Genomic DNA, 24,207 nt, shown 5'->3' with positions numbered 1-24,207 from the left:
AAGACTGGATTCAGGAAGACTACAATGAGGAGGCTCTTGCTGTGGTATAGGTGGAGGAGATGATGGCGTGCACTGAGGTAGTTGTGATAGGAATTGAGGGAAGACACATGTAGAAGATGTTGAAGTAGAATCAAGGAAACTTGGTAGTTGATTGAGTATTGGGGGTGGGGGTGAAGAGAATGGTGAATGAACATGAAGAGTTGAGCCTGGGTTACCAAAAAAATGCTGGTGTCTTGAATGAAATAAGGACTTTAGAAGGAGAGGTCTATTTTTGGGGAAAAAAAAAAAAGTGAGTTCAGTTTTGTCTCTGTTGAGTTTGAGATGCCTACTGGACATCCAGATGGAGATGTCAAACATGTAACTGGAGATGATGGAGTATTGGAATTCAGTAGAGAGGTGAGGACTGCATTTTTAAATTTGAAAGTCATTTACATAGAGATGATAGAACCATGGCAGCTGATAATAAAGAGCACTATGGTACACTTAATCCATAGGATGTAGGGTGTATTTAGTACTGCAAGAAAAACCAGCAAGGATTGATCAGACAGGCAGAAGATACTTTTGTCAGAGCTGTTTGACAAAAACGCAGAGAGGTTAAAGTATGCAGAAGATGGTTAACAGTGAGAAATGCTCCAGAGAAGTAAAAGGAAGACTGAGAAAAGGGCATTTATAAGATTTTTGAGATGTGATAAAGGATTTTAAAGTTTCACCTACAATCCTGACTTTTAAATTTTGTTGCAGTTATATGCTTAATTTATATTAAAAAAAAAGTTTCACAATTTATCTCCAAATATGTTTTTCTTTTACAGCACCATATGAAGGTGGAGTGTGGAAAGTTAGAGTGGATCTTCCTGATAAATACCCTTTCAAATCCCCATCTATAGGTATGCAATAATCCAATTTTTTCTTTAAAGGTTTTTGATCTCATGAGGAGAGAAAAAACATTTGGAAAGCTATAACTTGTGGAAGTTAATTCTAATAATAATTACCTGAGTGAATCTTTTTTGTTGTTGTTTTTACTTAATTAGTGACTACGTATATTTTTTGTAAAGGGGGCGCCTTTTAATACATTGTTTGCTTTTAAAGATGACTCTTATGACTAAGGTGATATTTATTCCTTTTCTTCCCTCCTAAGGCACTTTAAGGAGTTCTGAGGCTGAAGGCACTTAGGAATATTTAGAGTCCTTCTTTGAATAATGAATACATTAATTAAATTTCAGTTAAAATGGCAAAATATACAATTTATTTTTTTGGCATAGCATATTGTCAAAATTCCAATCTTGTAGGCCTGTAATTTCTCCACAAGAAGAACTTTTTAAAATTGTCTCTCTGGTCAGAGTATGTAGTAGCATCATTACTCCTTCCATTTTAATTTTTTTTCCCAATTTGAAGACTTGTATTCAAATCCCACCTTTGATACTTAATGGTTGTGTGGCCAGGGCCAAGTCATTTAACCTTTCTATGCCCCAGTTTTCCTCATCAGCAAAATGAGGGGTTTTGATTCAGTGATTTTTTTTTCTTTTTGGAGGGGATAAGGCCAGGCAGTTGGAGTTAAGTGACTTGCTCAGGGTCACACTAGTAAGTGTTAAGTGCCTGAGGTTGGATTTGAACTCAGTTCCTCCTGACTCCAGGGCAGGTGCTCTCTCTATTCACTATGCCACCTAGCCACCCTAGATTCAGTAATGATTTGAGATTAGTTCCAGCTCTAAATCTATGATCCTGTAATTCCAATGATTTTATCTTTATCTGTGATGTTGTTAACTTAACATTATTAAAGGGCTTGGACATTATAATAAAAAAATATTTTATGATACTTATTTGTGATGAAAGATGCACCTTTAAGTGTAATTTTTGAATTGTAGAGTGGTAGTAACTTTAGTTTTTTTGACTTTGGGATGACTCTTCTTCATCAAATTGGGGAAAAAAACTTTTTTAAATTATAGAACACTAAAAGCACTTACAAAATACGAAAGACAAGAAAATAACATTCAAACACAATAAAACCATTCACTGAGCCGGAAAGGGAGGCTGCGGATCTAGGCTAAAAGAGGCTAGGAACCACAGGAATTACCAATATCATGAGATAATTGTACAGCTGATGCAAGATGTCATAGAGTTCAGGAAGGGTGGGTTCTCTAAGAAGTGGTGTTTCTCTAAAGGGTTTTGATCCCAGATAAGATGCCCCTGGACAAAAAGCTCTTAGTCTTGACCATCTGCCTCTGCTTCAGGCTTATGGCTAAGTCCCAAGCTCATGGCATTTTTATCTGAGGTAGATGGGGCCAGGAAAACCAATCCTCACTAGGCAGATTCAGCATTCTCCCTTCTAATTCATTCAGCCATCAAAAATATTCTTAATTAAAAGGCCAAGTAATTTATTTTAAATAACCTTTTGAAACACACACACATTATGACTTGGAAATCCTACTGCTAATTCAAAGAATAATTTAATTTTTTAGTTGAATTTTCTCCAAGTTATTTTGAGAACTCATACCTCTCACTAAATAAAAGGGAAGCAGTGGTGTAGATAAATGAATTGGTACTTTTCTCACCACCCCAATTGTCTCTCATTCTTAGCCATTAATCTGATGAAAGGCAGGGAAATAGAAATCAGTCTTTGTGAAGACTCCTAAAGCATAGGATTAGTTAAATTAAATTCAACTAAACTATTCAGCACTTAGTAAGTTCTAATGTGCAAGGCCTAGATTCTAGATGCAGTCAACCCTTAACTTTCCAGGGGTGGGAAAGTCAAAAAGTAGAGTATGGAAAATAGGGGATTAGGTTCCCCCAACCACCAAAAACTGTAATCTTTCATAGCCATCAGCTGCTGTAGACATTCTGGCACAGAGTTTATCTAACACCTTTATTTTCTCACTAAGCCCTGTCACTGATGGGTTGGGCTTATAGCCCAAAAGACTTGTATTAAGCTTTGGGGGCATATTTGCAACACAAAACTTTTTAAGTTTTAAAGGTGAACAATGGACACATGGTGAAAGCATGGAAAGATGTTTACTATGATAGGGTAAAGGAGATTAAAGTACCTGGTACCAGCCAATCCACAAACTTGCACACATTGTACCTCTCCATTTTTTTCTCTACTCCACATAGCCTGAATGTGCACAGTTGGCAAGTCAAAAATGAAAATGAGGTTACTGATAAAATTGCAGGCATGCTTGAAGTCATGAAAGTTAAATGAATGAATGTTGAGGATTGACTGTACTTTCTTTTGAGTCATCTGATTCTGATAGCCCTTTAAATGGTTCTTTTTTAATCCCTTAATCTCTGCTGATATACAACAGAGGGTGAAGAGAAAACTAACTACAATGTCTTTAGTTGATTAAAAAAAAAAAAGACAAATCAGTTAACTCCTAATTTACATAAGGTTATAATCTAGATGTTTATAAATCAGTTGTGTTTTAATGTAGACACCTTTATTGGGCTAAATAGGTTCTTATACATTAGTTTGGGAATCTATGAAGCTTTTAAGACATTGTTTGGATGGGAAGGTTTGTATGGCAATAAGAGGAAACAGAAACTGAGACAACATTTGTGCCCCTATTCCTTCAGTCAGAGAAGGCAACACTCATTTTCTTTCATTTTCCTGGGAGAAGCAAGTCTCCAGCCTGGCGCAAGTTGTCTTACATGTGTGCAAAGGCCTGTAAGTCAGGTACTTTTTAATATCTAAGGGAGTGCCTGCAATTTTTGCCTTAAGGGAAAGAATGTATAGAAGTTGAGCAAACCAATTCACACATTCTGACTAGTAAGATACTTAGCAACAAGGTATTATTTTAAACCCTGCTATCTCTAATCAAAGCCATTTTGCTACAGAACTTCAAAGTGGCCATTTGAAATTAACACCTTAGGTAATTCTTAGCTTTTTGTGTTGAAAAGACCCTACCTTAACTATGGAAATGAAGAAACAACAAAGGGGAAAATGTTTAGGGCACCAGACTTAAAAAGTAGTCAGTTTATCTCTGGGTTATTCATGGATGCATAGACAGATGAATTACCTTCACTGTGGGCTATTAGTCATTCTGTTGCTGCCTTCTATCAACAATACTTAACTGATTACTCATCATGACTGATCACTGTGTTGGGCCATAGTATAATCCTTTTCTTTATAAAGGAAAATAATCATAGGGGGGAATATATTTTGAATTGTATGTTCTTTTGAGCTTTTTTTTTTTTAAGTTTTGGTGGCATATTTGTACACTCGGTCACATATTTTTGATTTAACATGTCAGGGGCACATTTATTGTCATAGAAGAGAGTCACTTTAGGATTGAATTTTTGACTATAGCCCTAGTAACATTATGCTTTAACCTTTGAGCATGAATAGAGAAATTCAGTGTTCCTTCTCTCAAAAGATCTAATTATGATGATGAATGAGTACAGAGAACATCATCAATTAATAAGACTTCTTGTACTATCATGTGCTGGGAAGTTAGACTAATGTTAAATTGATTAGATAAACTTTGAGATAACTTCCTGCTCTCTTTCTGTGTTCTATGATTCCATATGATCATGGAGCAATTTTAGGAACTTTCTCTGAGTAGCTTTTTCCAAGTATTTACTAAAGCATTTAGTATTATCAGGACAATTCACAGAATCTTGAGAGTCTTGTGCTACATATGTTAAATTGAGAATCAGAAATGTCAGGTACTACTGGGGAAATCTTACTTATCATGATGGATTTTAATTGACTTCAGAGAGTTGAAAGGTATTTCTAAATTAAAATTGAATCAGCAAATAAACTGAAAACAGTAGTTATTCTTCAGCAGACAGAGCATGACACCAAGACCTAAAATTTAAGTTTCTGAAGCAATCTTAGTGTTTGTATTTCATTTTTAAAAATTTATTTATTTACTTTTAGTTTACAACATTCAGTTCCACAATCCCTTGTTTCAAATTTTCTGCCCCCCCCCCCATCCTCCCTCCATGGCTGCATGCAATCAAATATAGGATCTATACACTGGCCCTGGAGTCAGGGGGACCTGAGTTCAAATGTGGCCTCAGAGACTTAACACAAAAACTAGCCATGTGACCTTGGGCAAGTCACAACCCCAATTGCCCTTCCCCCTCCAAAAAGAAAAAAATATATAGGATCTACAAATATCTTCACATTAAACATTAGTCAGGTTGTAAAGAAGGATTATCACCAATGTAGTGAACAATGAGAAAGAGGAAACAAAACAAAACAAGAAAGAAAGAGCAAGTAGTTTGTTTCAGTCTGGATTCAGACTAGTTCTTTCTCTAGATGTGGATATCTCTTTCCATCATGAATCTTTTGGAGATTTTGCAGAATGTATGTGTGTATGACAGCTGCATTTTCAATTAGCTACTTTATGGTGAACTGAAGCCTCACTGTCATTATTAGAAAAATAGAATTACAGTAAAGGCACATTGAAATAAAATTACAGGTGAAGTAACATTAAATGGATTTCTGAAAAGCAACAGTCTCAGATGACTACTTAGTCAGAAATAGTATGCCTCTCTCTTTTTTTATGCAAAGGTAGAGAAAAGAGTGTGAGGGGGTCTACAAATAAAGATTTAGTTTCACCGAGATTACAGTTTTTATGTGGACACATAGGTGCATCAGTCTTTTCAACTCTACCCAGGGTAATTAGTTTTGTAAAAATATGACATTATGTCTTGAGGATTCACTTGAAAGGCATTAAATAGAATTATATAATGATAATGTTGAAGTTCTTCTTTTTCTTTTTTAATTTATTTAGTATTTTCCCCCCAGTTACATGTAAATATATATATAGTTTTTTTTTTGGAGGGCAGTTGGAGTTAAGTAACTTGCCCAAGGTCACACAGCTAGTGTGTGTGTGTGTGTGTGTGTGTGTGTGTGTGTGTGTGTGTGTGAAGTATCTGAGGCCGGATCCGAACTCAGTTCCTCCTGACTTCAGGGCCAGTGCTCTACTCACTGTGCCACCTAGCTGGCCCCATAAATATAATTTTTAACTTTTGTTTTTAAAACTCTTGAGTTCCAAATTCTCTCCCTTCTTCCCACTCCTCCTCATTGAGAAGGCAAGCAATTCGATACAGGTTATACATGTGTAGTCATGTGAAAAATTTCCATATTAGTCATGTTATGAAAGAAAACATAGACCCCCCCCCAAAAAAAAAGAAGCCTCAAGAAAAATAAAATAAATATGCTTTAATCTGTATTCAGATACCACCACTTCTTTCTTTGGGGATGGATAGCATTTTTCATAAGTCCTTTACATTTGCCTTGGATTATTGTATTGCTGATAATAGGTAAGCCTTTCACCACTGATCATCTTACAATATTGCTGTTACTTTGTACATAGTACATTTCATTTTGTATCAGCTCATGTAAGTCTTTTCAGGTTTTTCTGAGAGTATCTGGCTCATCATTTCTTATAGCACAATAATATTCTATCATGATCACATAGCACAATTTATTCAGCCATTCCCCAGTTGATGGACATCCTCTCAGATTCCAACTCCTTGCTACCAGAAAAGAGCTGCTATAAATATTGTTGTACATGTAGGTCCTTTTCCTTTTAGTTTTTTATCTCTTTTGAGATACAGACCTAGTAGTGGTCAAAGAGTATACCTGGTTTTTTAGCTCTTTGGGCATAATTCCAAATTGCTCTACAGAGTGGTTGAATCAGTTCACAACTCCACCAACAGTGCATTAATATCTCATTTTTTAAAAGTCCCCTCCAACCTTTGTCATTTTCCTTTTCTGTCCTATTAGCCAATCTAATAGGTATGAGATAGTACCTTGGGATTGTTTTAATTTGCATTTCTTCAATCAATAGCGAGTTAGAACATTTTTTCATCTTTTGATCATTTATCCATTGGGGAATGGCTCTTATTTTTATAAATTTGACCCTGTTCTTTGAGAAATGAGGCCGTTATCAGAGAAACTTGTTTCAAAATTTTTTTCATTTTTCCCTCCATTCTATCCTCCCTCCCCCATTTATTCTGTTCCCTCCTTTTACCCTGTCCCTCTTCAAAAGTGTTTTATTTCTGACTACCTCCTCCCCTAACCTGTCCTCTGCTTTATTACCCCCTTTTTCTTATCCCCTTCCCCTCCTACTTTTCTATAGGCTGAGAGAGATTTTTATACCCAATTGAGTGTGTATGTTATTTCATCTTTGAGCCAGTTCTGATGAGAGCAAGGTTCACTCACTCCCCTTCACCTCTCCCCTCTTTCCCTCCACTATAAAAGCTTTTCCTTGCCTAATTTTTGTGAGATAAATTTACCCCATTCTACCTTTCTATTTCTCTCAGTAGATTTCCTCTCTTATCTCTTAATCTGATTTTTTTAGATAATCCCTTTTTTTCAGTAATAATGACATTATTGTGCAACAGCCTTAGGCTAACTGTATACAAAGTTTGCCTCTATTGGGAAATTAGTTCATTCCCCCTATATATTATTATATTATATAATATATTATATTATTGTCCACCTTTAGAAAATATGGGCAACAATATACTACTTAAAATCAGATGTGGCTTTAAAATGGTAGTAAATCTTGTGAAATTGAACCTCTTTTGAAAGTTTGTTCATTTTGGAGCTCTTTTTTATATACTAGGATTGCCGTACATTGGTTCTTCTATCTTTGGAATACTGCTATTTAAGCCTATATTCAGAGATTTGTGTTTAGGGAGTTTCATGATTAAAGTATAAAGTTATGTGCCTGACTTTTTTAAAAGAAATCTAGCAAAACTTGATTTAAGTATAAGGTTATATGCCTGACTTTTTAAAGAAATCTAGCAAAATTTCCAAGTAAGAGTATGCTGTGTGGTTTAAAACATTACACTGGCCATCCAAGTCTACTGTGGCTGCTAATGTGAGCCATGGTCTGTGTACTTCTGAAGCTCCACCTTGAGCATTATCTTAAAAGTTTCCTACACTTAAAATCATAGAATCTGAGAGTTAGAAAGAATCTTAGGGGTCACTTGATCCAACTCCTACCAGATGCGTGAATCCCTCTTATTTATAGCAATAACTGTATTGTCAATAATCAATAAACATTATTAAGGGCCTGCTACATGCCAGACATTCTGGGGATATAAATAAGAAAAAGGTGGTCCCTGCCCTCAAAGAGTTTACAATCTTACAATCTAATAGGGGACAACAGTATGCAAAAGGAAGCTGAAAAGTAGAGAAGAGGGAAGGACCAGACAGTACTCAGTGAATAGGACATGATGTTTGTGGAGCTGTAGCTTCCTCTTGAAGACTCTTGTAATGAGGAATTCCTTGGAAATAATAATGACAACTAGTAACTTTACAGCACTTCAAATTTGGCAGAGTGCTTTTGCATGCATACTCTCATGTAAGCCTTATAGCACTCCCGGAGAAGTAAGCTTTGCAACTATCTTTATCTCTGTTTTATAGATGAGGAAACTGAGGGTGAGAGAATGTGACTTGCGTATTGATACAACCAACATTGAAAAAACTGCAGTTTCAGAGATGTGCTTAAGGATTGTAGTTTAACTAGCGAGGCAGAGACTCAAACAATCTTCAGTCAGTGGGGGTGTTCTTGAACCAACAATAGTGATTAATTGAAAGAAAGGTGACGTGTGTAGAACTCCTCCCTCAAGTGTCCCAGATCACTTTGATTCAGAAAAGAAGGAAAATCTGAGGTAATATAAAGTAAAAGAAAAGACTAGAAACGACTTCACAGAAATAAAAGCCAAAATATGCCTTGGAAAAAAACAAAGGTTGGAGTCAGTTGCATTATGAAAAACACACACACACACACACACACATATGAGAATAATCGGTTGACACTACCTTTCTTTCTTCTTATCCAACTTAAGGCTACTATGGCTTGGATTGACAACACTATCCAGCAGCATGGAACTTCATGACTCCTTATCACTTTAATTATAATCCCCTCCTTACTTTGGACATTTTGTACACAGAACTCAGAGTTGGAAGGGACATCAGAGGCCATCTATGCCAGCCAGTATACCTAAACAGACTCCCCTTTACAGCGTCAACCCAGGATCATCCATCCTTTCCTTAGAGATGTCTAATGAGGGGAAACCCGCTATCTTACTGCATTATGAAATCACATTCATGCCTTCCCCAGTTCTTTTGTGCATGAGCTCACTGTCAGTTCTTCTCCATTATACACATAGACATATTTAATGCTCTGTCCTCCTCTTTATTTCCCCTTTCCTGTTAGCTTTTCATTCCATTTTAGCCAAAATTAACCCTAATCAATAAGAACTGTACTGATGTATTACATTTATCAAGGAAAAATAAAATCAGAATTTTTAATGTTAAATTAGACATGATAGAGAAGTGGTACTACCAATATCTAAGGCCTTGAGCTTAATGACAGACACCAGTTGAATGCCTAGTAGGTATAAAATACTATTCCTAAAAAATTATTTTTAGTGTCTTCCAAAAGTTACCATGTATCTATCTCTCCATCCTCCCTAAATTATACCCATCTTCTTACTTAAACCCCAGAAACTGAATGAGGAATGCTTTTCCCCCTTGTTTTATTTAATGGCATTATGGAGTCTTTTGGTGTTATCCATCCTAGTGGATTGCCACAAGACTCTTATTTTAGTCTGGTCCAGCCTTTTTATCAATAACTTGAATAACAGTGAAGGCAGACTTAAAATATTTTCAAACTGACATGAAGTTGGGAGACCTAGCCTAATCCATTGGAGGATGAAATTGGGATCCCAAAGTATCCCAGCAAACTGTAATGGTAGGCTAATGAAATTAAATTTAAACTCATCTTTGGACCCATAAAATTAACTACATGTAATGCTAATAAGCAAGGGAGAGCTGGCCAGAAAATAGTTCATGTGAATAATTGGTGGTTTTGGTAGAATGTAAGTTCACTGTGGTGTATAATATGGCAGCCAAACATCTTGTTTGGTCTTAGGCTGCATTAATAGAAGTATAATATCCAGAGTAAGGAAAGTGATTGTTCCACCATCCTTTTCCTTGGTCAGGCCACATCAGGAATGTCCAACTCTGGGTGCTACAATTAAAAAGAAAGTTTAATAAACTTGAAATTTGCTTAGAGAAGAGTGAACAGGATGGTGAGTGGATTCAAAACCAAGTCATGTAAAGATCATTTTGAAAGAAATAGGGATTTGTAGCCTTGAGAGAAGAGACTTAATGAATTTTCATCATTAATAATAATATATAATTAATACTTTTTTTTGGGGGGGAAGGGCAGGGCAATTGAGGTCAAGTGGCTTGCCCAAGGTCACATAGCTAGTAAGTATTAAGTATCTAAGGCTGGATTTGAATTCAGGTCCTCCTGACTCCAGGGCTGGCGCTTTATTCACTGTGCCAGCTAGCCTACCCCATAATTAATACTCTATGTCAGCTATATTTTATATTAAATTACATTTTATGTTAAATAGACTTTGATGGCCTAGGTTGGAAAGTTAATATTCATTTAACAAAACACTTTAGGTGGCTGCTGTTAGTCAATAAGTAATACATTTATTAAGCCCCTTACTATGTGGGCACTGTTCAAGAAGGAATTGACCCAGTTTCTCCATAACTATATATAAACTAGATGGAGTGATATTTGAAAGGGAAGTGTTAGAATCTCCAAATGGTCACCATGCTCAGGGTGGGCACCAGGAGATTCCCTGTGTTTCTGCTTTATGAAAGCAAGCAGTGGCAGCAATTAGTCCCCTGCAGCCAAAGTTTAATCGCTGGTACTTGTGCCCCAGTTAATGACAGTTGGTGACCCTATAAATGTAAATGCTGAACCCCTATTGGGGGATTCAGCTTTATGGTGCAGATAAACTTTGGAGCTAGAAGCCCTCAGAGCAGCAGTGCTAAGGGAAAGAATGACTTGTGAATATACTCCTGCAGTTTGTCTGCATTACATTGGTATTTCTATGTCAGGGCTCCTTCAAATCAGGAAAGGCCCCATGTGGATAGCACTTGAGCCTTTAACAAAAGGAGGCTAGGGATTCTAGGAGATGGAGGGGATGAGGGAGTGACACCATATTTAAAACATTGTTTTAGGTGTTGGGGAAGATGTATTTGATAATTTGATGTGTGTGTGTCATCTCATCAGTATGAGCACTCTCTAGAATTGCAGATTTAACCCTTTACACCTTCATTTCCTATACAGTTTTTATCAGTAAGTATTAAATTGAATGGAATGGAATTCCTAAGATCCTCCCAGTGGAGTCCACCTAAAATACTTAAGGCTTTTTAAATATAATGATGATGATGATGGTGACAACCCTAATAGTAATATATTAATGGCCAAGATTTACATGGTTCTTTAAAGTTTGCAGAGCACCTTACAAATATTATCTCATTTGCTCTTCAAAAAAATCCTGGGAGGTTAAGTGCTATTTTAACAGATTAGGAGACTGAGACATACAGCAATTTGTGACTTATCCACGGTCATAGAGCTAATAAGTGGCTTCCACCCATAAGTAGAGGCTGGATTTGAACCTAGGTCTTCCTTACTCTAGCACCAGTATTTCATCTACTGTGCTAACTGGCTGCTTTGTATCTGTATCATCCTATATACCAGTGGTTGGTATGCCATGTCGTGTCTCATTCTGCTACACTGACCTTTCTACTTTCTCTGTCATACATGTTTCTAGGTGTGTTGTTTCTGCCACTTCTCACATGCAAATCACCATTTGATAATATAGTATATGTTACTTACGTCTGTCAGGTATCTTTCCACTGCCCTTTGTGTCTACAACAGTTTTGATTCTTCAGAGGTTTGTGATGATTCATGATTCATAGCCATATAGCATCACTGAGGAAAATATGAAGCCAAATTAGACAGGGACTCAGACCTTAAGGAACTTAGAATATTTATCACATTGTAGCTATGGGGAAATGTGTTCTGAATTCCAAATAGACTTAAAAATGAAGTTTTGGAACACAGCTGATCTGTGTGCTTATGTGTCTTATGCTGAATGTGAAACCTCTATATTTTGCTTCTGGATTGTCTGTGTCTCTTGGTGCTAGTTGGGCCTTTCCTTAAAAATGAATTAGTCCATGAGCACTGTATATTGAATATAACTTGACTTCCGCAAAGCTAAGCAAGTAAGGGGAATGGTTCATACTAGGATTTCACAGTATAAAAGACTAATCACAAAAGGGCTAGAAGAAACCGCAAATTATTCTACAATGTAACTTTAATAGCAAAAACAAACAAAAAATGGGAGTAAGTAGTCCACTCACTGTAAAGCTACATTTTAAATAACAAATGGGTTCTGAGGTGAAAAATTAGCCCTAATGCGACTTAAATACTGGGGAAATCTTTAAAATTAGGGTAGAAATTAATCTGAATTTAGATTATGTATATTGACCTCTTGAGGTAGTTAGAGAGATTTAGTGACCTCTCAAGGTTCCTTCCAAATGTGCAATTCTGTAATTGTCTCTGTTAGTGATAACCATACCTTCTAACTGAAAGGTCTTTTATTTTATTAGGATAATTAGTCACAATTGCTTGTAGTCTTATCAGTGAGTACAGCAAATGATGGTACCTTTAAAATATTATCTTTAGAGTAGATTTTGATCACTTATGACATGACATAACATGATTCTGGAATAGAAATCTTACAGCCTTTTGGGGAATAAACAGTTCCTGAATTTTTCTATTATGTCTGCCATTTCAGGCAGAAATTACATACCACACTCTTCTTGGAATAGAGTTTTGTTTTGTATGCCAACAAAGCCCAGTGTTGCACTTAAAAAGCTTCCTATCTTATCTTGTGTCTTCTGGATAAAACACTGGTTTGAGAAACTTAGCTGCTTCCTCAGGAAGAGGATTGTGTGAATAACTAAGCTATTCACTAAGTAAGCCTTGAGGTATAGGCTAGTATAGAGGGGAACTATGTCATTTAACAGATTTGAAATTTAGATAGAAAATGAAGGCTCTACTGACCTGTTTATTGCATTTTCCAAAGAATAGAGTGGTTGGGGCAGCCAGGTAGCACAGTGAATAAGAGCACTGGCTCCAGTGTCGGGATGACCTGGGGATCGAATCCAGGCTCAGACACTTAGCACCCACCCAGAAACACCTGGCCGTGTAACCTTGAGCAAGTTACTTAACCCCAATTGCTTAGGGGCAACCGGGTGGCTCAGCGAGTAAGAGCACCGGCTACAGTGTCGGGATGACCTGGGGATCAAATCTGGGCTCAGATACTTAGCACTACACCCAGAAATAACTGGCCCTGTAACCTTGAGCAAGTTACTTAACCCCAAATGCTTTAAAAAAAAAAAAGAATAGAGTGGTCATTCCTTCTCTCTGAGTCAAATGCTAGTACAATATAAGGAATTCTGGAGATTGAGGTCTAAATTGAAAGCAAAATCAAACAAAAAAACTACCCCAAAATAGATTTTGTTTTATGATCAAAGAAGTCTGAGAATTTTTTAGAGCAACACCTTCTATCTTTCCTTAATCAGTTTATCTTTATTATTGGTATGCTTGTTTGAAAGCTCAGGGCAAGTAATTTTAAGCCTAGCTTAAGTGTTCCTAGATAGCTTTAACTAGAGTAATCATGCAGTTAAGTAGACGTTGGATTTCATGATCCTAAATATCACCTTCAGTGTTATAACAGGTGAAATAACAAAGATATTAGTTTGAATACCAGTGTTTGGTGTTGTCTGGGTTGTACTGCTACTCACATAATGTTAAGAGTCCTGGAGGAGGATCCACAGAATGTTGAGTGCATCGCTCCTATCTTTTTTTGAGGATTTATGGGAAATGACAGTGGATGAGATGTAGTTGGGTTGTTCTCTTAATTGCATGGAGTGTCCCAGATAAGATAGATCACAGCTCCATCGAAATGTTCAGAAGAAATTTAATTTCAGAAGAAATTAAATATACCTTAATTTAAAAATACTTTATTGAAAAAAATTCTAACCATCATCTGAGCCTTTTGTGAATCATAGTCTCCGTGTTGATGGCTGTGACTGCTCAGGAAAGTGGTTGTTCAATGTTGGAGTGCTGTGGCCGCTTCTTAAAAATAAGACAACAGTCAAGTTTGCCACATTAATTGACTCTTCCTTTCACTTGAACACTTAAGAGGCCATTGTAGGTTTATTAATTGACCCAGTTTCAATTTTGTTGTGTCTTGGGGAATAGGGAGTCCTGAGGAGAGGGAGAGAGATGGGGAATGACAGGTTGGTGGAGCAGTCAGAACACACAATATTCATGTATTAAATTTGCTATGTTACACAGGTGTGGTTCATGGCTCCCCAAAGCAATTAAAAGAATAGCATCAAAGGTCACTGATCACAGATCATCATAACACAGAATAATAAGGAAAAAGTTTAAGATATTATGAAAATTACTAAAATGTGACTCAGAGACACAGTATGAGCACATGCTGTTGGAAAAACGGTGTCTAAATACTTGCTTAATGCAGGGTTGCCACAAACTAATTTGTTTAAAAAAGAAAAAAGCAACATCTGCAAAGTGCAATAAAGTGAAGCATAGTAACATGAGGTGCACCCTTGTACCTACTTTTGCCAGAAGATTGTCCATTTCCTTCTTGAAATTGGCCTTTGTTTTTAATTTTGCCTTTGATTGTGTAATCTCATCACTCAATGTAGATTAGTCCCTATTTTAATGATAGTGGGTATCCTTTAATTTATGAGTTGGTGTCAATTTTTGACATTCTTTTTAAAATATCATTGACTCTATTCATATATTTTCCTTTTGGATTTGGTATCTCAGTGATAATTATTCTATACCCTGAAGCTTCCTTTTCCTCCATTTCCAGATGACCTCAAATTTTTAAAGATATTTTTATTATGTTTAATTTTATTTTAGGAAGTAATGTCCCAATTCCCTTGGGAAAACCATACATTCAGTGGTATAGTAGTTTTAAATCAAACCTCTTGTTTAGATAAACAGATGGTTTGAGGCCTGAAAAAGATGTTAAAGATTGACTAGTGTTAAGTTCTCTCATTTTACAGTTGTGGAAACTGAGGCCCAGAGAGGTTAAACCTAACCCTACTCAGAGTTATACAATTAGTAGCAGAAGTAGAATTCTTATTTCCTGATATACCCATCTAAGTAAGTGTTCATTCAAATGTCAAAACGGTTTTGTCACAAGTATATTAAACTACAACTTTCTCAATGTGTGTGATGTTTGGCTCTTCCTCTCCACTCTTGACTTCATTCTCGGAGACTTTAGCATAGTTGTTGATGTTCCTTCAAACACCATAACATCCCATTTCCTCAGTCTTCTTAGCTTGTGTGATCTCAGTTATATACTGGGATATTTATACTCTTGATCATGCCACAGGGGCATGCTCCACTTCCATGTTCAAGAACTTTGAATTTCTGATTAAGAATTTTCCTGAGGTCCATGAACTTTTTAAACCTATTTTGATAGCTAGATTTCAGTATAATTTATTTTCTTTGTGATCTTATATATTTTATGCATTTAGAAACATTCTGTTAAGGCATGCATGGGACTTACCAGGCTGCCAAAGGAGGTCCATGATACAAAAAAAAATTAACCAATCCCTTTATTCCATCCTTGTCTTTTATCTTTTCATCTCTTTGCTATGCTTTACTCCTTTCTTTTTTTTTTTTTTTTTAGAGAGGGGAGGGCAGGGCAATTGGGGTTAAATGACTTGCACAAGGTCATATGGCTAGTAAGTGTTAAGTGTCAGAGGTCAAATTTTAACTCAGGTCCTCCTGATTCCAGAGCTTGTGCTCTTTTCACTGCACCACCTAGCCACCCTGAGCCTTACTCCTCTTAGACCTACTTTTCCTTCTCAACTGTGATGTCCAATTTCTCTATCCCTCAGTACTTTATCAGGTCATTAATTCTTGGTCTACACTCTCTTGCCTTTCTAAACTCAGCCCTTTGATGAGCCAGTTCAGTTTTATACTGTCTTTTACCTTCAAATTCCATGTTCCTTTGTCCTGTTACCAATCACACCTTGACAGGCCCTAAGCCTAGACTCCCACAATCTGTCTGGTCTTCTACTCCTCTGCTTTTAAGAGGAGATCTTGAAACCATGCTATTGGACCATTGCAGATTAATGTTACATAATCTCCACAGGGCTCCCATTGCAATACAACAATGCTGTTGTTCATCCCTAACTGATTCTTTATACCACTCACCCCATCCCTTGCTCTAAACCATCTCTTCTCAAGTCTCCCATGTCATTCCCCTACCCTCTCAGCTAAGGATCTTTTATACTTGACTGAAAAAACTGAAGCCATTCCGAGAGAGCTCTTTCTTTTCTCTCCTCATATCATACCCCCCTGACTTCACCCTCCACTATTTCCTCCACTCCAGTCTCTGCTGAAGGTATGGCTCTTGCTTCTCCTTGCCAAAACCAATTCTTCACTTGTACCATTGACACTTTAGCATCTTGTTCTGCAGATTGCCCCCATCATCATCCTCTTCACGATAATCTTTAGACTTTCCGTATCTACAGCTTCCTTTCTTGCTGCCTTCATACATACTCCAGTCTCCCTGATCCTTAAAAAAAAATCTTCATTAGTTCACTCAGCATTGTCTTACATCTCTCCACTTCTCAGTTGAACTCCTTTAAAAAAAACCCATTTACATTTGGTGCCTTATCTTCTCATTCTTCTAAACCCTGTGCCATATGACTTGATCTTGTCATCCAACTGAAACTCCTTCATAGTCTTTCTTCATAATCTTTCTTAGAGTGCATTCCATTTTATTCTATGCAGTATGAAAACCAGAATGTGTAGCTTTCTTTAATTTACCAAAAAAGGGGTGGAGGATTAGTGGAAAAACATTTACTAGTCACTCAGTAGCTTTTCAGAGTCATTACAACTCACCTAGGTAAATTTCGAAACCTGGGTAAATATTAATTACTAGGCAATAATAGCCAATATAGTATTCAGGGATGACTGGTGGACACACTCAATTGAATTGCTATAAAGTTACTAACCTATTGTAACATTACTAAATCAATCTCTTGTTTTTCCTTGGAACTTAACTGTCATCACCGAATTATTTTACTAACAACATTTAATGGCAGTAGATTGAGCATACCTGTAGAATTTCCTTTACTTGGTCTCCTATATAAGTTAAAAGGTTTGTAATTCTCTTGTAATTTGGCTTTGACCCTATTCTTCTCTTAAAACTGCTTTCTTCAGGATTACCAAATTGTACCATAGTTTAAACCTTCATCATCATTATCATCATCACAGCTTCCATTTATATACCGTGTTTCCCCGATAATAAGACCTATCCCGAAAATAAGTCCTCCCCTTACTGTGTAAGATTCCTCGAAAATAAGCCCTATTGAGATTGCTACTGTAGTGAAGGTGATCCCCTGCGCTACACGGTACCCTCTGTATGCACTGTTCCCCCCCCTCCGAAACGCACGCCGCTATCAGAGCTGCAGCAGTGAGCGCGTCATCCTGTTCTTCCCCAGTGATTTGCTTATTGAATAAAGGTACATTTTTTTGTTCACATTTACCTGTTTATTAAAATTGCTGTCAGTGTTCATTAAAATAAGCCCTCCTCTGAAAATAAGCCCTCTGGTGTTTTTCTGTCCAAAAAAAATTAGTAAGACAGTGTCTTATCGGGGAAACACGGTAGCGCTTTAGAATTTGCAAGTACTTTACAAATTTCTCATTTTGTCCCCACAACAATCCTGAGAGGTAAGTGGTATTATTATCCTCATTTTACAGATGAGGAAACTGAAGCAGAAAAGCGAAGTGACTTGCTCAAGGTCACACAGTTGTTACATATCTGAAATAGGGTTTGAAATTGGAGTTTCCTACCCCAGATCCAGCATTCTGTGCTGCTTAGCTTCCCTCATCACCTCTCACTTGAACCATTAGGTTAGTCTAATTCATCTCATTATTTTTGGTCTCTCCACTCTCTAACCCTTCCTCCATGCAGCTGCCAAAGAATAGTTTATGGTTTACAAGTATGTCTTAAGACACAGGTCTGACCTGTGACTCCTTTATTTTTAGTGATTCCTTATTGCTACTAGTCAGAATAAAATACACACCTAGCTTGGCATTTAAAACCATCTGCAGTCTAACTCTCTCCCCTTTCTATACTTAAATCATATTCCTCTCTTTAATGCACTCTGCATTCTAGCCAGACTTGCCTAACAGCTCATCTTTGAATTTAGTATGCTATCTCCTCACTCTTTACTGTTACACAGCCTGAATGTATACTCTCTTCTTGCCTCTACCTATTATAATCCCTGGATTCCACTTCTAATGCGCTTCTCCCCCTAGCTATTTATGCTCTCTCCCTCTTGAAATGACTTTCTGTTTACTGTCTGTGTGTGCTACATTATATTCTACCATCAGTAGAATGAAAGCTTTTTGAAGACAAAGTTGTCTGTGTCCTCAGCCTCAAGCCTTACAATATGGTATGCCCTTAATAAATGTAATACAGTTGAAACAGAAGACCAGCCTTTGGGAAGCATGGATCTTTTTTTAATGCAGAATGTCTGTGGGTAATTAGTCCCTAGTTAGCCCAGATTAATGGATTTGATCCTTCAAGTAAGCTAGTTAGTTCTTTTTTGGTCTGGGTCAGGATGTGGATGGATCACTGAAAATCCAATGGATCTGAGGGATTAGTTATTTTCTTGTTCAGACCTGTGCTTCCATCAGTGTAGCAAAGCTCCCAGTGAGGAAACCTCTACCAGTATGGATCCCAAGTGTTCTTGAATGTGTGGCCTTGGACATGCCTTGAGCACTGGGAGGTTGAGGGACTTGCTCAGAGTCACAGAGCCTTCCTTTTCCTCCCCTATCCACTTTTCAGCTCCTTTTTCTATATTATGTTTTGACTTCCTAAGTTAGAGTATAAACTCCATGAGAAGCAAGGACTATCATTTTGCTTTAGTTTTTGTCTCTAGTGCTTAACATAGCCGCTGGCGCATAATAAACACTTATGCTTCTTGTTTTGCTCTGTCTCGTTTTTCTTTGTGGGGTGCATTAATGGTAAGATCAAAGCTAGTATTTTGATAATATTATTTTTCTGAAGGAAAGAGATTTAGTGACATCTGCCACTAGAGCTAAAGTTCTAAGGCAGAAACTAAGTCTTGACTAAATAGGTGAGAAAGCTTTCATCTTGTCAACTAGTTTGATTCAGAATTATCTTCCTGTAGTCTTGCTATAGAACAGTAATGATTTCTCTATTCCAAATAAAGGATGTCATTATAATGTACTGTTTTTATATACTGAGACCTGCAAATGGGATTCTTTTGCTTATGCTTGCATTACAAAAACAATAAGTAGATAGGCTCATTTTATTCCTGTATTGCTAGGCTTAGGTTTTTTTTTTTTTTTTTAGCATTTGGTCTGATTATTGTAAAATGTGATTTTTAAAAAATTTCTTAAATCAATGGTCTGGCTCTTTTGCAATGCACCTCATTCTGAATGAAGTTGCTATCTTTTAACGTTTAAGTAATTAGTCCTTGTATTTAATCCAGTTTCACCATTAACAAATGTTCTCTATTCTTTAGGTTACTTTACCCCTCAAATCAAATGAAACAAAAATTTAAGACTTAAAACTTGTTTGTGCTATATCATCTGTCTGTGAACCCAGTCTCTAGAATTACTCAAGAGCTCACTGCTTTATACCAGATCTTCCCCTGGGATTAGGCACGAAGACAGGTTGAAATGCCTAACTTGGTTTTGCCATGACTTGGCATATTTTTCTTCATGTACTGTACCAATTTACTAAAAACTTGTGGGTCAAGTGACTTTTCACCATAAGTGAAACAAATGTGTCAGTTCAGACAAGCAATTCAAACAAATCTGTAATAGTTTGCCAATTTATAAAAATCTTGTGCTTTTATTCTTATGTAATGACTAATCATTTACTTTTCCTCTGTTCAGCAGTTCTTATTCATCATAGCCTACTCAGTCTTCACCCCAAACATGAAAGACAGAGGGGGCTTTAAAGTCAGCTTTTATCTTCTTTCTTTTGGGGGGGGGGTGTAATTATCAAACCTGTGCCAAAATAGTTATTCAAAAAACTTTTTAAGTTCTGGTTTCAGCTGTTCATTGAAAACACCATTATAAAATGCCTGACAGGAAAGAAAATGTCACACCACAGAGATTTTAAGAAAGGCTACAGTTTCCATTTAACTTCCCTGCATAAAAGCAGTTTTAAAAATTCATTCCCTCAAAACATTATCTTCAAAACGGTTCCTGATTACATGGAAATAAATGTTGAGAAAACTCCCTTGTTACAAACTTAAATAGTTAAGGAGGTGGCAGCAGTGCCAAAGGGAAAAGAAACACGCCAGGGGAAACATGTTCAGTCCTGAGAATATTCCTTTTCTGAGTTCCTGTCCTATTCTTTCTCTATTTTCTCCTTCATCCAGAAGTTTCACTGCTGGTTGCTATTATGCAGATATGGTGGTCATTGCTTGGTGAGAACAAATTAAAAGGAGAAATATTATTTTCTATGTATTTGCTTTGGACTTAATTTTTTTTTGTCATTTTGTTTAATATAATGAAAGAAGATAACCTTGACCCAGGAAGTATTTTTGACAAGTGTTAACTTGTTCCATATATCCCTTTTTATAGCTTTCAGTCTGAGACTGTTTTGTTAGGATGCCTAGAAGTCTAGATGATTAGGTAAACATATGTTTATTTCTTTATTTTCTAGGCAGTTTTAATTTTGTTGGTGTTGGGTTGTATTCTTCTAGAAACTTTTATCAACTAAAGTAGTGGTTTCATAAAATTGCAGTGTTTAGATTTCTCAGATTCTGTCCCCTGAGGTCTTCCATCAAGGCAGGGAACCACTTAGGGTCCTTCAAATCATTTGGAAGGCTTGAGTATCCCAGCTATGTATTTGTGGTTGAAATGTGTACATAGACATTATAGAATAACTACCATTTACTTACTAAAATGACTTGGAATAGCATACTCAGTGAGTAATTGATGAGTGATGATTTTCTTGATACTTTTAATTTTCTGGCTCTTGATGAGACCTGGCTTCCCTGGATGCCCTCTGGCACTGGGTGTACTCTTTCACTCGTCTCCACTTCACCCTCTGCCCATTTCTCTTCCTCCTCTTCGTTGGTTGTAGTTGGGAAGTTAGACAGTGCTTTGCCTCTGTCCATATCTCCCACCTGACCTAGATATTGGTGGCTTTTGTCTACCAACAACAAAGGACCCCCTCTTTTCTTTGTACACTGTGCCTTCCTGGCCGCTTCTTCTAGCCCTTTTAGTCCTACCTTGAACTCAGTGTTTGCTGTGAGGGGCTTGGTATATTCTTTGCCCCCCGCTCCAACTGCAGATCCTCGTTCTACCACCATCACTCAGTAACCTCTCCTTTGAGGTTCATTCCTTTCATATTTATCACCCAATTATTCATATTATTCATGTTATCACCCAAGTTATTCTAGCAGCTGTTGAATACTCACCTTCTGGACACTCACTTCCTTCCTCATTAAGTTGGTGGCTGCTTGGTTCACAGTCCTCTCAACTCATACTAGGGAACTTCAACACACAAATTAATGCTCTTTCCAATACCCTAATCTCCCATTTCCTTAACTTACTTCCCATTACCTTACCTCAGCTACAGATCATCTCAGATCTTATCATCACTCACAATTATTCCTTCCATGGTCATGAACTGAAAGAAATTTCCCTTAATAGTCTATTGTCATTCCCTTCCTACCTTTGCCATGCTTACAACCTCTAACCCTCTTCTTTGTGCTCACTTCTTTCCCAGACCATCACCCTGACACCATCTATACCCCCCCCCTTCCCCATCTTGACTCTACACTGTCTTCTCTTGAGCTCCTTGCTCCTTGCTCCCTTCTCCAATTACTGTTGATATTTCAAGCCTCAGCCTTAGCTTACCCACACCATCCTCATGCCTTCACTCCTACTCAAGTGCTAGTGAATGGACCTAGAGAAAATCATGAGGCTGTGCTGTCCACTGCAAATTTATGTTGCATAATCTCTCCTGGGCCCTCATGGATGTAAGACAATTCTTTTATACCTCCCTAATCAATTCACTGTCCCACTCACCACAGCAGCTCTTCAGATCTCTTTATCCCTCGTCAAGCCTCCCTTGGCTGCTCTTCCTCCTGCCCACTCAGCTGAGAAACTTGTCTCATGTTTCACTCATATTTCTCAAGACCTCCTTCTTATTTCCTCCTCTGATCACATCTCACAGATGCCTTCTGCAATTATCTCCTTCTTCATCCCAGTCTCACATGAAGAGATGGCAAGGCAAACCCTTCTATATGCACAAGTGATCTCATTCCATCCCATCTTCAGCAAATTGCCACCACTGTCTGTCATCCCTCCTCACCTGCCTATATCTCTTCATTTTCACTTGCTGCTTCCCTGCCTATCAACATCCCCATGTCTCCCCCATGCTCAAAACCCCTCACCTGATCTGTCCATCCCTCTAGTTATCATCTCTGTCCTTTGTGGATAAACTGGAGAAAGGCCATCTACTCAGTGCCTCCAATTCCTTTTACTCTTTTCTTAACTCTTCAGTCTGGCTTCCTACCTTATCATTCAGCTGAAATTGCCTTCTCCAAAGTTAGCACTGCTGTCTTAATTGCCAGATCTGATGGCCCTTTTTCACTTCTCATAGTTCTCTGAAGCCTGTGACACAGATGACCACCCTCTTATCCTTGATGCTTTCTTTCTGTGACATTGCTCTCTCCTGATTATTCCTTTTCCTTCTTTGTCTCCTTTGTTGAATCTTCATCCAGGTCATAACCACTCACATGGCTGTGGGTGCTCTATACGATGCTCTCTCCTGGGCCTTCTTCTCTTCTCCCTCTTTACAACTTCACTTAGTGATCAGCACCTTGATTTTCAATTGCTACCTCTGTCCGGATGCTTCTTAGATGTAGTTATCTATCTCTAGCCTCTGGACATCTCTTAACTGCCTATTGAATATCTAATACTGGGTGCTTTGTAGAAATCTTAAAGTCAACATGTCCACAACTGCACTTATCTTTCCCCCCAAACGCTCCACTCTTTAAGTGATTTGAAAGTAGGTCTTTCTGACTCCAGGCCTAGCTTTCTATCTGCTGTGCCACCTAGATGCTAAACTTCCCTATTGTACCACCTCCTCCCAGTCACTTGGGCTCTCAACTCTTGTCTCCTTTTTCTCTCTCGCTTTCTATATCCAGTCTGTTTCTGAGTCCTATTGATTTTTATCTTCATAACATCTGTCTATATATCTGTCTCTCCTCTGACACTGCATCTGGCTTGTTCCAGGCTCTTATCACCTCTCACGTGGATTATTGTCATAGCTTGCTGTTGGTCCCTGACTCGAATCTCCCCATATTCTCGTCCATCTTCCACTCAGCTATCAAAGTAACTTTCCTAATCATTTGTCCCCCTGCCCTCCCCTGTCACCTCTTTCATTAAACTCTGGTGTATTCCTGTCACTTCTGGTTCAGTTATAAAGATCAAATATAAATTCCTTAGTTCAGTTTTCAAAGCTCTTCACAACCAGGCCCCCTCTTACCTTTCCAGATTGTTATACCTTAACATTTCCCCTCCCTGCTTGCTGCCTATCATTAGTGTTCTGCTGTCTGATGGCACCAACATCCTGGCTGTTCCTCAAACAAGATACTCCATCTCCCAGTGCTAGGCATTTTCATGGAGGCTCTCTTCTATGTCTGGAGTTCTCTATCTCCTCATCTTTGCCTGCTGGCTTCCTTTAAATCCCAGCCTAATTTCCACTTCTGTTAGAATCCTTCCCCATTTCTCCCTTAGTGCCAGTCCCTTCCTTCTGTTGACTGTCTGCAATTTAGTGTGTGTGTGTGTGTGTGAGTGTACACGTAAATACTTATATAGTTGTATTTATATAGTTCCCACATTAGACTCAGATCTCATTGAGAGAAGGGACTGACTTTTGTCTTTATATTCCCAGTGCTTAGCACTGTACCTGGCAGATAGTAGGTCCTTAATACTTATTGACTGACTTGACTCCTTAAAACATTTCTTTTCCCAGGCCTGTTAACTGAGAGTACTTTCAGTAGTCCTGGTAAAAGAATTTAAAAAAAAAATCTCATATACATTAATTTAAGCAAAATTATCTAGTAAATCATGCTTTTTGTAAATTATTTCCATTTTATATCACCTCATTGCTAGTTAAATTTTAATATTTCCCACATACTCACTCAAAAGTAACTTGAGGGGCGACCAGGTGGCTCAGCGAGTAAGAGCCCGGCTCCAGTGTCAGGATGACCTGGAGATTGAATCCCAGGCTCAGACACTCAGCACCACACCC

At 37.7% G+C, this 24,207-nt stretch overlaps 1 protein-coding gene across 2 annotated transcripts in view; it reads left to right on the top strand.

The window, feature by feature from the left end:
- The window catches only part of UBE2H (ubiquitin conjugating enzyme E2 H), a 157,391-nt gene that overhangs the window by 93,603 nt on the left and 39,581 nt on the right, over nucleotides 1–24,207 (top strand). For both annotated transcript variants that reach the window (XM_069087208.1, XM_069087207.1), the window contains exon 3: nucleotides 810–884. In XM_069087208.1, coding sequence (XP_068943309.1) covers nucleotides 810–884 — 75 coding nt within the window. The remainder of the gene's footprint in view (nucleotides 1–809; nucleotides 885–24,207) is intronic.

The sequence above is a fragment of the Petaurus breviceps genome, unplaced genomic scaffold, assembly GCF_028583685.1.
Source record: "Petaurus breviceps papuanus isolate PSGF00001 unplaced genomic scaffold, PetGlider_PUasm1.0 181, whole genome shotgun sequence".
Taxonomy (NCBI): Eukaryota; Metazoa; Chordata; class Mammalia; order Diprotodontia; family Petauridae; genus Petaurus; species Petaurus breviceps.
Note: the sequence above shows the minus strand (reverse complement) of the source record. Positions and strands in the feature narration are given on the sequence as shown.